This window comes from Eretmochelys imbricata, chromosome 1, assembly GCF_965152235.1.
Source record: "Eretmochelys imbricata isolate rEreImb1 chromosome 1, rEreImb1.hap1, whole genome shotgun sequence".
NCBI classification, from domain to species: domain Eukaryota; kingdom Metazoa; phylum Chordata; order Testudines; family Cheloniidae; genus Eretmochelys; species Eretmochelys imbricata.
In genome coordinates this window covers 134796858-134811524 of record NC_135572.1, presented here as the reverse complement: position 1 = coordinate 134811524, position 14667 = coordinate 134796858, and the positions used below count along the sequence as shown (strand labels likewise).

General features: G+C 41.9%; 1 protein-coding gene across 2 annotated transcripts in view; it reads left to right on the top strand.

Moving 5' to 3' along the window:
- Positions 1-14667, top strand: part of ARHGAP6 (Rho GTPase activating protein 6) — a 506068-nt gene that overhangs the window by 456812 nt on the left and 34589 nt on the right. For both annotated transcript variants that reach the window (XM_077815515.1, XM_077815524.1), the window contains exons 7-9: positions 3034-3184; positions 7649-7797; positions 11242-11421. In XM_077815515.1, coding sequence (XP_077671641.1) covers positions 3034-3184; positions 7649-7797; positions 11242-11421 — 480 coding nt within the window. The remainder of the gene's footprint in view (positions 1-3033; positions 3185-7648; positions 7798-11241; positions 11422-14667) is intronic.

Below are 14667 nucleotides of genomic sequence, written 5' to 3'. Positions count from 1 at the left end.
CACTCCCTCCCAGCAGCCACACACACTAAAAGATGGGTGACAGAGGATAGCCTTGTAACGTCTGCTAGTTATACTAAGTTTGGAGGTACAGTAGTTACAAGGAGGTATCAGAGTAAACAATATGGTACAAAAGAGCAAAAAGAAGGAGTGGGATGAGACAGATCCTGAAAACCTGAGGTCCTGCATGACACAGGGCTGGTCCCCTTGGAAGTGAGCTCTGATGGGTAATCTAGCTCTGCTCTCTGCATTCTGGAAGGCAGGATTCAATATCCCTTAGAGTTGTAGATTACTGTATGCCAGTTCTGACAACTGCGTGGGCTATGTATCAAGAAGTTAGACATTTTTATTCTACCAAGGTAGCTTACAGATCACCCACTAAATTGGGAAAATCAAGGAAAAATAAGTTACCATTTGAGCTACAGGCTTTAACTACAAAATATCTGTTGTTTAAGCAAAGGCAAGTGCAAACCTACAATCATATCATTCCCGTGGAAAGAACCAGAGGCTGGGCAGTCATGAACTAGGCAATGAGCTAACCTCCACTTGAAAGTAGTTTACTACCTGTTTTTCCTTTTACCGAGCTTCCAAAAACGTAGCAAGGCAAAACAGTTTGGTATTTTTGTATTAAATTAAACTAATGTATTTAATTAAATTAACTCATGTATTGTATTAAACCACATGGAAATGTCTGGACCTTTTGCAGTAACAATAATAAATGCTGTCATCATGAACATAGAGTGCGGGATATGTAAGGTCTGATTTCAATTAAAAATCTGTCCATTTTCTGTACCATAGAAGGCTTTGCAAAACACTTTTTTAGTTGTGCGTCTACAGCTGTTCACAGGCTTTCCTGCATGCGAAATGGACAAGGGTTTTCTGAAGTGAGAGTTTTCTATTTCAGGTGAATTTCTTTGCAAAGAACAAAGAAATGTGTGTGCCAGTGGATTTGTTTGGGTTGTTGAGCGGGGGAGGAAGCATTAGAGCAATTGCAAATATATACACCATTTTACTTGTAATCTCCTAAACCTCAATTGGAAGCCATTGTTTAATGCTTACCAGGTATGCTTCCTAATGTCTGATGAAAAGACTGTAATTAAAAGCAGTGTGTCTGAGAGATCTCTTAATGAGAAATGGAAAGATATTGCCTTTTTATACTGCTTATATTACATCTCAAACTGAAATAATTCCACGGACAACGTATGTCTGATATTCTATTAATTACAACATCCCTTTGGAGGCCATCCTGGTGACCTTTTGTGATCTATAGATCCATAAGGATTATATAAGAGCTAGATGTTATTAGAAGTAGTGGTAATGCTTTGCCCCACCATGTGGGGTCCATTTTGTTTAGAAAATATCATTTCAATTCAATATTTTGTTTTGAAAATGTCAGTTCAAATAAACCAGAACAAGGCTGAATTTTTTTTTTTTTTTTTGGTTTGGCCATTAAACCAAAAAAATCAGTTATTCGCTCAGCTCTATTCATGATGTTCCACAGTAACTCTGCCACCCAATCTGAGGATTGGCACTGGGTTGTGAATGGAATCCCTTGAAGTCCTCAGCTGGAAAAATAATACCCACAAAGCAGGGTCTCATGGGCAGGGAAGTGTAATAATGGAGTAAGAACAAATTGGCTGATCTAGGCTTCATGCTCAAGTGTGGGAATCCCACACTTAATAGCAAAGCTCACAGTGAAAAGGGGACCCCAGTTTTTACACCAGGCCCTTAAACACTCCCAAAGTGTCAACCCTTCGGACCAAGTTTGCATTAGAAAATGTGGCATTTTCAACACTCATCTACATTTACATGATTTCCCATTGCTCAAGACTAAGATCAATGAAGGCATATACTTTCCTGGTGATTTGCCTGCTCTTGTGTCTGTGATTTGCCTATAAACACCTCAGTCCCACTACAAGTAAGTTGTGGGGGGGGCTCATTTTTTCTTCCGAGCCACATTTACCTATAATTTGTCATTGGGGTGATTTAAATATTTGAAATTCCCCTGCATACTAGCAAAGGTTTGAAGTACTGTACTCCTAGAAAACATAATTTCATAAATTATTATTTCAACTTTGAATACAAGACTAACAGTTTGAAGAAGGCATGTGCAGAATACTTCCATGGGTGCTGGGGTAGCACACATACTGGAAAGGGGACTGTGACAACCTTTTACACAGTTCAGTGTGCATTCCCCATGCAAAATTGGCAGTGTATAAGTAGGAGGCAGGGCTAGTGACTTAGACTCTCCATGTCCCCTTTGGCAAGTCTGTTGCTGCTAACAGTGCTAGACTTGCTCATTTTTTGTGCTCTTGACTGCAGTTGTGGCTAGAAACAACAGTAGAACTCAGATTCTGTGATGAAGTCACTTGGCTGTTTGTTCACTTTTTAATGGTGATCACTTTGTGAAAATAAATAAATGGTTAGGAGGAGCAGGAAATATCAGGGCAAGGTGCCACAATGTGTTCGCAAACTTGGCTTCTTGCTTCTAGAAACCTGGATTCCAATGCAATCTCCGGTCACAAGAGAAATTTGACTTTTGGCCTCTTCTTATTTATTTATTCCTATTATGAAAATTGCTACACTATGCAGCATGACTTATAGTCTCTCTCTGCTTCTGAAGGGCTCAGGAGCTGAATAGTAGGAATAATGGAGCCAGGCTGTATGGGGAAACGTGTCTACTACATACTCTTATTATAACTGATTCCAGCAAGTATATTATTCTCTTATTTTCATGACGATTAAATTCATTGGTGCTCTATTTTTGATAAAAGAATACCATAAATTAATTGAAGAACAAAAATATCTCCCTCCCTTTTTAAAAAAAGGAAAGAATCTGGCACATACCAGGGATTCTGTATATAATGGAAATAGTCAGCAACTAAATGTGAGTTGTATGCCTGCCCTTCCCAGGAACAGCAAACTTGAAATGTTAATGTGGGTAAATCCATATCTAAAAATATGTTCTCTTAGGTAATATACTATACTAATGAGTATGCTGTGGTGTGACTATTCTTTTGTCCTGATTTTTTCCAGTTACGGGAAGAGTTTGACCGTGGTGTAGATGTTGTGCTAGAAGAAGAACACAGCATCCATGACGTTGCTGCTTTATTAAAGGAATTTCTACGAGATATGCCAGATCCACTTCTCACCAAAGAACTTTACACTGCCTTCATCAACACACTCTGTGAGCTTTACAACCTCTTCTTTTAGTGTTTTTCCACAAGCTCAGTTCTACATGCTCCACAAGGCCACTAATAACATTTTATTTAAGAGCCTTAACACTCCCTCTACTTCCAGTTCATTACAAATATTTGTGAATTTTCTCATATGTTGCAAAGGGCTTTATTTGCTTTTGGTGCTGGATAGATACAACACAGAAAAAAAATTCTCAGCAACATGGAGGTTATTCAGTGTATATAGAAAATCACATTCTATCTATCCACGTGCATACACACATGCCCTGATTCTGTAATTGGATCTGCAAAGGCAGATTTTTATGCTCATGCAGAGTCACATGAAAATCAATGGGGCTTGCTCAGGTGGAAGAGTCTACCTCATTAGATCCAAATTTTGGATTGTGGGCTTTATAGAGTAATGAGGTAAATGATAGAGCCATGTGATTATGCCACATTTTTCATGGACTTGTTATCACTCTGCCCACTAATCCACTAATGCCTGGATTATTTCCAGTGTTGCAAACCTCTGAGCAGTTTCATACAGCCCCTCTCTAAAACAATAATCATGCCAAAGAAATGTTTCTTTTCTCCTGCCTCCTCTTGCAGAAGTTTTGGCTTATAGGCATTGAGCTGCATGAAACGTTCTTCAACTGACTTTATTGCACAATCTAGCACCTGGTTAAAGAATTCAACTTTGATTTGTTGTTTGGGGTTTCTTATGGGATTATCCCGTGCCTTGTAATCAAAATGTCGTCTTCTTTGGTGACTCTTATATTCTTGTATGGGTGGGAAAATAGCTTCAGTGTGAAGTTCCCCTGCCAACTTCTGTGCACTCTTCAGGATGTTTTGAAATCCCTCATCTGCCAGTAAGACTGTAGGTATGACTTTGCTTTGTCCAGTTGTTCCGTTGCTCCAGATATATCAAGGTCAACACATTGGAGTCTCTTGCTTACAACATTTATTTCAAACAGTATGTCATGCCACAACACTAAGCCACACAGAAATTTGAAGTTATGTATGTTTCTGGTGATTCCATTTCCCTCTGTCACTGTTCTCCCGCGAACAGTTCCCGTCATAGCATTATCCTCCATAATGGCAACTATGGCATCATCTAGCTTCCCAATTTGGTGTTTGATCAGCTTTATCGCCTCCACTCGACTTTCCCATTGTGTGGCACTCAGTGGTTTCAGTGTCAGAGAGAATGTTCACAGATGTTGCTTCAAAATTTGCCATTGATGAGTTGATGCAGAGAAAAATACATAGATGCTTTGAATTACATTAAAAAATTCAGCAGCCTCGCTCAAAGCTGATGCTGCATCACTGACCACCAAGTTCAATGAATGAGAACTGCATGGGACAAAAAAAGCTTGAGGATTTATCTCTCGGATCCGTGTCTGCACTCCTCTGTTCTTTCCTCTCATGTTGGCACCATTATCGTAGCCCTGACCTCTCATGTCAGCTATCGCAATTCCCGTATCTTCCAGCTTTTTAAGAAGCATATTTGTCATACCAACTCCTGTAGTATCATCAATGTCAATAAATTCCAGAAAATGCTGTCTGACAGTCACCATTGCAGGGACATTTTCACTAGGTTCTGTTGTAAAACGCACCATTAAAGTCATTTGTTCCGTATGGCTGATGTCAGGTGTGCAGTGCAGAATAACAGAGTAATATCTTGCTGACTTCAGATCTGCCACAATCTTCTGTTTGACTTTTGTTGCCAGTAACTGTATGATCTCATTTTGAATAGTTTTACCAAGGCAGTGGTGCGTGTACATTTCTTGGGTGGTGACTCTTCTTAGATGCTCCTGGAGTTCAGCATCAAACTCAGTCATCAGCGCCACAATTTTAAGGAAGTTTCCATTGTTTGGCACATACAGCTGATCTGAAGTGCCATGCAGTGCTAGGTTTTGGGTAGCAAGCATTCTCACAATGGCAATGAGCCTTTTCAGAACATTTTGCCAGTAAGAGACACTGATGCAATCATCTCTTGATGCTGATCATCTATGGTGGCCTTTAACCTTAGTCTTATCTCAAGCTCTTTCCACCTATGGAATGCTCTCTGGTGATTTGCTACCTTCTCATGGCATTTCAGATTTCTAGCCAGATTTTTCCAGTCCTTTGTTCCTGTAGAACACAATGTGGCTGAAACATTAGACTGGAAGAGTTTGCAACAAAAACAGTATGCAGCATTCTGTGTTTTTGAGTACATAAGCCATGACCTCTCCACTTTGTCACCATTGGGGATTTCACGCCAGTAATGTGTTGGATGGAAACTTCTATTTTCATTGTCTTTGGGGAACAGGACATTTTTCACTTGCTGTGGCCCATGCAGTACAAGGAAGTCCCTCAGGCTACTGCTCAAATGGGCCCACAGTCCTGGATCATCTTGACTTAAGGAATTAAACTCAGCAGCAGCTGTTTCTTGCGCCTCCACCACACTCTTTTCTGATCTACACTTTTCTTCAGGAATGTGCATGGTTTCATGCATTTCAGATGGAGATATGGATGCTGCAGTAGCTGCCAGGTCACCTGCACTTTGACTAACTGGAAGATCAGGCATCTCCTCACAATTCACATCGTCACTGGGGCCGGAAGGCTCACCGTGAACATTTGTGTTTATGTATCTCAGGAGAGCTTCTTCCTGCTTAGATAGAAAAGCTTCCTTTGCTTTCTTTCTTTTTCTGAATGTTGCCCCAGAAGGGCGTTTTCTTCTTTCACTCATGACTGCTGTTCTGTGCCAGCTATAGTGGATCTCAACACTGAATTGAAGGGGACAAATAAGGAGGCTGGTAGCAGGGCCTGAGTGAGGGAAGATATCATCGTCTTAAGGGCCTAACTGGCTCCTGTTCTCCTCAAGTGGGTTCAGGGAAGCAGCAGGAAACAGGAAGCACCCCTGAGAAGCTGGTGTTAATCAGTCCAGGCTCGGGGGGGTGCTACAGAGGTAGATAAGAGGCTCCTCGTCCTCTCTCTCCCTGCAGCTCCTGCTGCTTTCTGTTATTCCCTCTCACCTTTTGTCCTGCCTGCCTGTTATGTCTCTTGTGCCCTCCTTCCTCCAGCACAGCACTCCACCATCTCTGTGCATCTAGAGCAGAGAGAATACATATGCACCAGCAGCAGACACAATTTTCTATATTCTGGGTCCTAGTGGCGCCCTCCTGCCCAGTCTGGCACCTTAGGCAGCTGCCTCAGTTCACCTCATGGTAAGGCCAGCCCTGTTCATCTCTCCTCCTGGAGCTGGGTAATTCAGGCAGTTTTCAACTCTCTCCTTAAACCAGGAATCCTCATCTGTCCTCCTGGGGCAGGTGGTAGTTAAACTTGCTGTACGAGCTTAGCCAGTTTCTCCCACAGTTGGCCCCACCTAATGCTCAGAGTCAGAGAGTTTGGCAGCCTTCTCCTGATGTGAGGGAGGAGGTTGCATTAATGCTCCCCTTCTCCTAGCTCATTCCCAGTTGGTTGAGTGAGAGGGGAGTCTTGCCTTTCCCCCTCCACAAGGCTCCTTAAGATTTTCTCCCAAGCACCACTTATTCCCATGAATGCTTCCTCTCTATCAATAACCCCTATTATATAAGGAGCTTTCAAACCTTAAAGAGCCAAGCCACGTGATTGGGTGGGCTGACCGCTGCACACCACCCCATCACACAGGCCGAAACCCAAGATCCAAATCTTACACCCAGATTCAAACTTTATGGCAATTCATGGGCCTCAGAACTATAGTTCAAAATACTCCTGCCTGTCGAGGTCTCAAGCTGAAAATCTGAATTAAAGCTCTGCCAGATTTCTGAGTGTTTAGATTTAGCCCATATAAGAAAGATGTTCAAGCCACAAACTCATGTGTACTCAGATCCATTTGTGGGTTTCAGATTTGAGATCCTGTCTCAGGCCCATCTCTACTGTTGACTAACATTGCATTTAGAAGTATGAACTGGCTACAGACAGTGCAGAATTTATGTGCTCTTTCTTGCTGCTTTTTAGGTTTCCTAGTCACACTCTAGGAAAGAAAGTTGTAAGAAAACTAATTAAAAATGGTTAAAGCATAAATACAAATAGAATACTTTAAAACTAAAATTCTCCTGGATGCCAGAACATGCAGCCACCAATATCCAGTATGTGTGTATATATATATATATATATATAAAGTGACGGTAAGGCATATTAGGCCAAACGTTACTTTTGTTTGTTTCCAATAATGTAAGCAGAATTTAAATCTGAGCTAGCAGACACAATTAATCCTACAACTCCACTATTGGCTGAGATAAGATCACAGAATAAAACAGAAATATTTTATGCAACTGATATGTATTTAAAGTTGAATCGACCTACCTTGGAAAATGTATTGGAAACATGATCAGTAAACTCCTTAAACAATTCTTTTCTTATATTATTCTTTTAGCTGGAGCACTACCGAATGTATGTGCATTGCATTAGGTTAGTGTCAATGTTTTTCTTAGATTTTTCTTTTTCCCTCTTAGTATTAGAGCCAGATGAACAACTAAGCACCTTACAGCTTCTTATTTATCTTCTACCTCCCTGTAACTGCGACACCCTACACAGACTCCTGCAGTTCCTCTTTACGGTGGCTAGCCATGCAGAAGACAGCACAGACAAAGATGGCCAGGAGGTATGTTCAGATCATTCATGTTCCTTCACTTCCGTTATTCCTTGCTCTAAGGACATATGTATAAAGATGAGAAACAGAGAGCCTAGAATCATAAGCATTAAAGATGAAATAGACTTAATATTGCCCTCCCTCTTGCCATCCAGTTGTTTACAATCGTATATTCCTGAGATTGTTTTGTATTGTAGTTTTTAAATGACTCAATCAATGAGGCATCCACCACTTCCTGTGGGAGATTCAGAGCCTAATAGACTTCACTGTTAAGAAATAGCTAATTCAATCTAGCCTATTTTTTTCCTAGTTTAGTTTCATCCCATTATATAATATGGAACAAAAGGCTGTGAGTCAAAGGACCTGCTTTTTATTCCTGACTCTGCCACTGACTCGCAGTTGAGACATTGGGCAAGTCAGTTCACCTCTCTCTGCCTCATGTTTGTAATACGTAAAATAGGGATAATGAGTGGGATCCATGAAGGGGTTTAAACGTTGAATGCTGAGTGTCACGGCACCTTGAAAAGTCACAGAGCAACATTGCAATCCCAAAAGCCTGAGCTAAGCACCCAGGCTCCTTATACAATGAATGGGGAGACATAGGTGCCTAAGAATGCAACCCAGAAAAGCCAGCATGCTATGCAGGGAGCTGCCTAAACTAGTCAATGGGAGATGCTGAGGAGAGGGGTGTATGCTAAGCCTCTCCCCTCTCTCAGAGATGAGCACTTCCCTGCAGTCTGAACTTAGGTGTCTATCTCTGCTAGTGATGGATGAACGTGAACCACACTCCTGGAGTTAGGCTTGCCCGAGGAGTAGGGGCCTCCACTGATTTTTTTAGCTCAATGGTTAGAGGAGAGCCCTGTTCTAATCCTTCCTCTCCCTCTGTCAGAGGAGGAAATTTAAATTCAGGTCTCCCACGTCCCAGGAGAGTGCTCTAACCACTAGGATAAATGTTATAAAGTGGGTGCCTCCTCCAGCTAGATTTTGAATGAGACCCAATCCAGTAGGTGTGCTCAGAGGCCACCTATTGAATCAGGTCCAGCATGCAACTTATATGACTGAATGCCTGTCTCTCCCTGGTTCGTGAATTGCTCTGGGGCTTATGTGGGATATAGGGATCCAGACACCTAAAAGGAGTCAGCTGTGCACAAGTCCAGAGGCAGAAATGTAGGTGCCTAGAGAACTTGTACTTCGGTACTGAGTGAGTTTAGGAGCCTACAGCATTTGGTGAGAATTTTTGTGGATCATCGAAGTAGAGCCAAAAGCAGGCCTTAGGCACCTAGGTCTGGTGTTTAGGTGCCAAGTACCTTCGCGGATCCCACCCGTGACACACTTACTTTTATAAAGCACTTTGAGGTGTTTGGGTGAAAAACACAGTAATTATTTATGGTTTCTAGCCATAACCCCTTGAGGAACCCTAAACAATTTTTGATACAGTCAGATATTTGGATGTCTGCGGGTGAAATTTTCAAAAACATTTAAATGACTCAGGAGGACAAATGCTATTGAAAGTTAATAGTACTACAGCACTTAAGCATTTTTGAAAATCCCATCCAAAATACTGCTATTTGCACACTCAGCTAGCAGTTGGTGGAAAAGTACAGACACAATAATTAGGTATCTATCAAATTCACGGCCGTGAAAATCGAGTCCCAGACTGCGAAAGCTGGTCTTACCTGTGAAATCTGGTCTCCGGCTGCCCGGCTCTGAAGGCAGAGTGGAGAGCAGCTGCTGCTGCCTGGGCACCCAGCTCTGAAGGCAGCGCCACCACCAGCAGGCAGAGAAGTAAGGGTAGCAATACTCCTCCTCCTTCCCCTCCCCCCCTCCCCCCATGGGATTGCGGTGCCCTTTCGGGTACCGGACCCTAGGTTGAGAAACACTGCAGAAAAATCACACATTTTTCATGGGTTGGTCACGGCATAAATGGCAAATTTTGTGGATGTGTGTAACACGTTTTGTAACACAGCCATAAAATTTGCTATTTATGCCGTGACCAGCCCACTAAAATTGTGTAATTTTTCTGTGATTTAAGTAGACCCCTAATAATGGAGGGTTTTGAAAAAAGAATTGGCCTGTAATAATATTTATTGTGCTAAGAATGGTGTAGAGCTATACCACTGAGACCCTGATCCTGCACTGAGTTCTGTGTTGGTGCAGGAATCCGCCCTTGTGAAACTAATCGCAGGGTTAGAGCCCAAAGCTGCTTAAGGGAGTTGGTAGAGTAGCTGTGGTAAAGGTCTGAATTCTCCTTAGTAATACATTTGCTCAGCTGCAGGTACTCTGACAAAGCAAATTCATGTAAACTATCCTGTCAGTATTATAAGAGTCAGGGACAGTGTATGTAATTGGGCATCTGTTATAGATAATATATTATTCTGCTAACAGTTATTTAAGTTAATTAAAGCCCCAGTCCTGCAAAGACTTATACAGGTGATTAATTTTATACAACCAACTCGTCCCAAAGGATTGCTTGTATGCATAATGTTAATTGTGTGCATAAGTCTTTGCAAGATTGGAGCATAAATATCTTATTTATAAAAGAAAATGCTTATTTTTAACCAAGGTGTTCATGCAATAGAATTCTACTCAACAAGATAGAACTTTAGCATGTACGTAAAGTAAGTGAACTATTGGACAAACTCAAAATAGTATTTGAAAGAATAATTATATGCTGGAAGCCTTCTGGAATAGTTTGACAGACTATTTTTTACCTTTCACCCTTGTTTTAATGAATTAGTTGAATATAGTTCAGATGTGGGAAAAAAATAATGAATATGTGCATTTCTCCTCTTATACCTCAAAATCTCCCCCTCCCCCACCCCTGTTAGTCAACATCTGGAATTTACATTCAGTCTTGTTTAGTGATGTCGTGACAGCTTTTGCAGCATTCCCAAAATAGCAGCCAGGTGGAGGCACATAGAGGAAGATCAACTGAATGACCTCTGCTCCTTGCAAATTTGACACTGGAAAATTGTCCTTAGTAATCCATATGACATATTTTTTCAGAGAATTTTTAGTGTATTCTTGTTATTATTTTGTATCTACTAGTTTAACCAAGATCAGGTGACTACAGGGGTAGAAGTGAAAAGAATTTTTGTGTTCAAGAACCAAACAAGGGAAAGATTAATAAAAGTGATAAGCATGTCCTCAGCTGTTTAGGTATCTTGAGGATCTTGTGTACAGAGGGATATAAGGGTTTGTATTTATTCTATCCACCTGGAAGCACCATCGCCTGTTGAAAGGAGCAGCACTGGGGAACCAATTCATTGGCCTAAAGTGGCAGTACTTTGCTGGGGCTATGAGGTGAGATGTTAGGTCCTATTCTTCTACTTCCGGGCTTTGTGGGAGGAGAATGTTGAGAAAGCAATGAACTTCTTTACGGTGAGAGAGAGAGTATTAATTAATGATCGATAGCCAGAGAAAACATGTCCCTAATTTATATTCTTTTTCTTCTAGGTAATTGGGAACAAAATGACATCTCTGAACCTGGCCACCATATTTGGGCCTAACCTGTTGCACAAGCAGAAGTCTACAGACAAAGAATTCACAGTTCAGAGTTCAGCTCGAGCTGAGGAGAGTACTGCAATCATTGCTGTTGTACAAAAGATGATTGAAAACTATGAAACCCTTTTCATGGTAGGTGAATGTTTCTTAATATTACACCAACTGATTTTGCATTTGACTCTTCAAGTCAGGATATCCTAGATGGTGCTACCAAGAAGTTGAATTGAGCTATGTTCAAATAAATTATGCAAACATTGTTATAGAAGGAATGATTAGCATTGATTGAATGCAATTGGTAAGCAGGCTACATATTCTTACTTTAGGAAAAGAGCTTTGTAATGAGGGTTAAGCATTAAAAATGGGTAGATTAAAAACTTCTTGTACATAAGGGCAAATATATCCTGACTGATCATGTCCTCTCAAAGATTTAGGAAGGAACCTTGTTTAAGCTGCACAAAAATATTTATATATCTAGAGAAAGATGCTAAGTTATTTCCTAGATGATTTTTTCTCTTCTGTGTGATTGAATTATTTATTAAGTTGTGAGTTAAACAGTGCAACTCAATGGTTAGAGGAGACCCCTGTTCTAATCCAATTAATGAAAATCCCCCACTTTGTCTGAGCCAGGAGGGAAAAGAGAAATCTTTAGTCCCTTCAAGGATTGGTACCAGCCCCTCACCCCACATTGACTTGAGGAGAGACAGGTGTGGGAGGTGCTCTTGGTAGGCTGACTGTTTGGGCAGAAGGGATGCAGCATAAGCCTATTGGTTCTTAGGCATCCAAAGGGAGAAGTTATAAGGAAGGCTGCGGGTTTGTCATGGAAGTCACGGATTCCATGACCTCCGTGACTTCTGCAGCAGCCGGTGAGCCTGGCTCAGGGGCAGCTCAGGCAGTCTCGGGCCACCCCACCTCTCCAGCATCAGCAGAGTTTGGCTATGGGAGGGGGCAGGGTTGGGGTATGAGACAGGGTGAGGTGGGCTCTGGGCAGTGCTTAACTGGGGGCCTCCCCAGAAGCGATGACATCCCCCTTGCTCTGCTGCTAGGTGGAGACTTGGCCGCATCTGGCTGCAGGCACCCCCCCACACCCCCCACAACTCCCATTGGCTGCGGTTCCCAGGCAATGGGAGCTGCGAAGCCAGCACTCTGGGCAGAGGCAGCATGCAGAGCTGCCTGGCCACACCTCCGCCTAGCAGCTGAGCGAGGGGGATGTCGCCACTTCCGGGGAGCCCCCCAGGTAAGCACTGCCCAGAGCCCGCCTCACCCTATCCTATGCCCCTACCCCCTCCCACACCCAAACTCTGCTGTGGGGGTGTGGGGGAGAGACGCAGAGCCAGGTAGGGAGTCTGCCAGCCCCACCAACCCCCCTCCCCCCAGCACCAATGGAGTTCGTGGGCCGTGCACCGCCATGCCCCCAGCACTTGGGCTGCTCTCTCCCAGGGCACAGCCCGCCCCCCGTTTTAGTTAGGAGTATATAGTAAAAGTCATGGACAGGTCATGAGCCATGAGTTTTCGTTTACTGCCCGAGATCTGTCTGTGACTTTTACTAAAAATACCCACGACTAAAATGTAGCCTTAGTTATAAGCTCTTTTCTCTGCCCAACGGCACCATTCTGGTCTGTAAAGAAAAGCTTGGTTTACAAAGAAAGAACAACCTGCACCGGACAAGTTATTGCTGCATAGTTCCCAGATGTGTTACTTAATAAAGTTGTGGCCTAGTTAAATCACATTCCTGGTGTCTTGCCTTTCTTCCTATTGTCTACAAAACTATCACTCAGTTTAGTATGATTTATGATTTTGGCTTAAGAGAGCCTCTGGGCTGGAATAACAGGATAGTGCAGGTCTGAATTGTCAGTGGTATCTTTCTTTCATTTTACGGAGACTAATTCACACAAATGTCTCGAAGAAAAAGAAAAGTTTAAGTCTTAGGAAGGTAAGAATAGTTGTGTGTTCTGTTCCGTTTTGTTTTCCATTGTAACTACATAGCAGCATGCATTGTATTATTGGTGATCAGTTCTCAAAACAGGAAGATAAAAGAAAGGGAACTGCAATGATAGAGCATAGTTGGGAGCTGGGGAGAAGACAGGAAAATCTGTAATGTGGTAACATAGGTTTGAGGAACATAACACAATGTGGAACATACTGCAGTGCAGGACATAGCTGGGGAGAGAAGGACATGAGAAAGGAAGAGTGAACATGGCCTGCCAGGTCCAATAACAGCATCAGATGAGCTGCTCTGTCTTTCTTTCATACTGTATTTCCTTCCATTACATCCTGGGCATTATTTTTTATTCTTGTTCCAGTGAAACATTAAGCAATTTGTTTTTCTTTTGCTTTTACAGTTCAGGAACATTTCTGGTATATTTTTCCTTCTAGGGAAAAAAATGATGGAACTGTGCTCCTGTGAGAGCTGCTGCTTGCTTGGAGCACTGCTAGCAATAATGATTTTGTTACAGCAGGTTTACATAAAACAAATGTTGAAGTATTATTATTTTTGTTTCACTGTATGAACATTTTATGGAACAGCCACATCTCAGCACATTACACTCTAGGCACACATTCAGATTTTTAATGTGGAAAGGGTGGGGTTTAGGGGTTGACTAACCTACATATGGACTCTTTTAATTGTGACAGTTTTATTCCTTTATCTCTTCAGTGCTAGCATTTTTATCTGAAGGTTAAACTCAGTGCAGGGAAAACAGAAATAATTTTCTTTTGTTTTCTGGAGTAGCTTTTCAGTTTTTGGAGTGAGATTAAAGTCTGTGCGTCTGAATGCCAGACTAAATGGATAGCTGGATGCAAGGGAAAACTATATCTACCCAAATGCTCTTTTTATGACTAAAGTATATTGGTTTGAAACATTCAGAAATGTACAGCACACAAGCATCTCTGGAGATTTTGCTCTTCCCAGGGTTTAACATACAGGGTGGGTTGTTGTTTTCTTCTGCCTGTTTTCAGGAATGAAGCTATGTTTCATGTCAGTAGTTGTTTTTAAGTACAATAGTGTCAAACTTCTTGTATTTATTGTTTCATAGGAGCACCATGGGTCTATATTCATCTTGTTAATGTCACTATTGGGGTTCAATTAAATGTTTTTTTGTTCTCTGTGAAATTAGCACACTGCATCCTTTGCAAAGTTGATGGGTTGCTGGGAACCGAGCTGAACATTTATTTGTACAGAACTCTGATGATTCCCAATCAGGCAGCAGCAAATTGTTAGCCAAACCCCAGGGAGTGGGGGAACGCCAGGACTGCTGTTTATAGTTATTGTTTGACATTTGTACTACTTTCAAATTGAGAAACAGCTGGACTAGAGCATGCAGCCACAGTATTAACATACAGTACATTACTGCCAGGGTGATTTTTTTGGTTTGGTTTGTT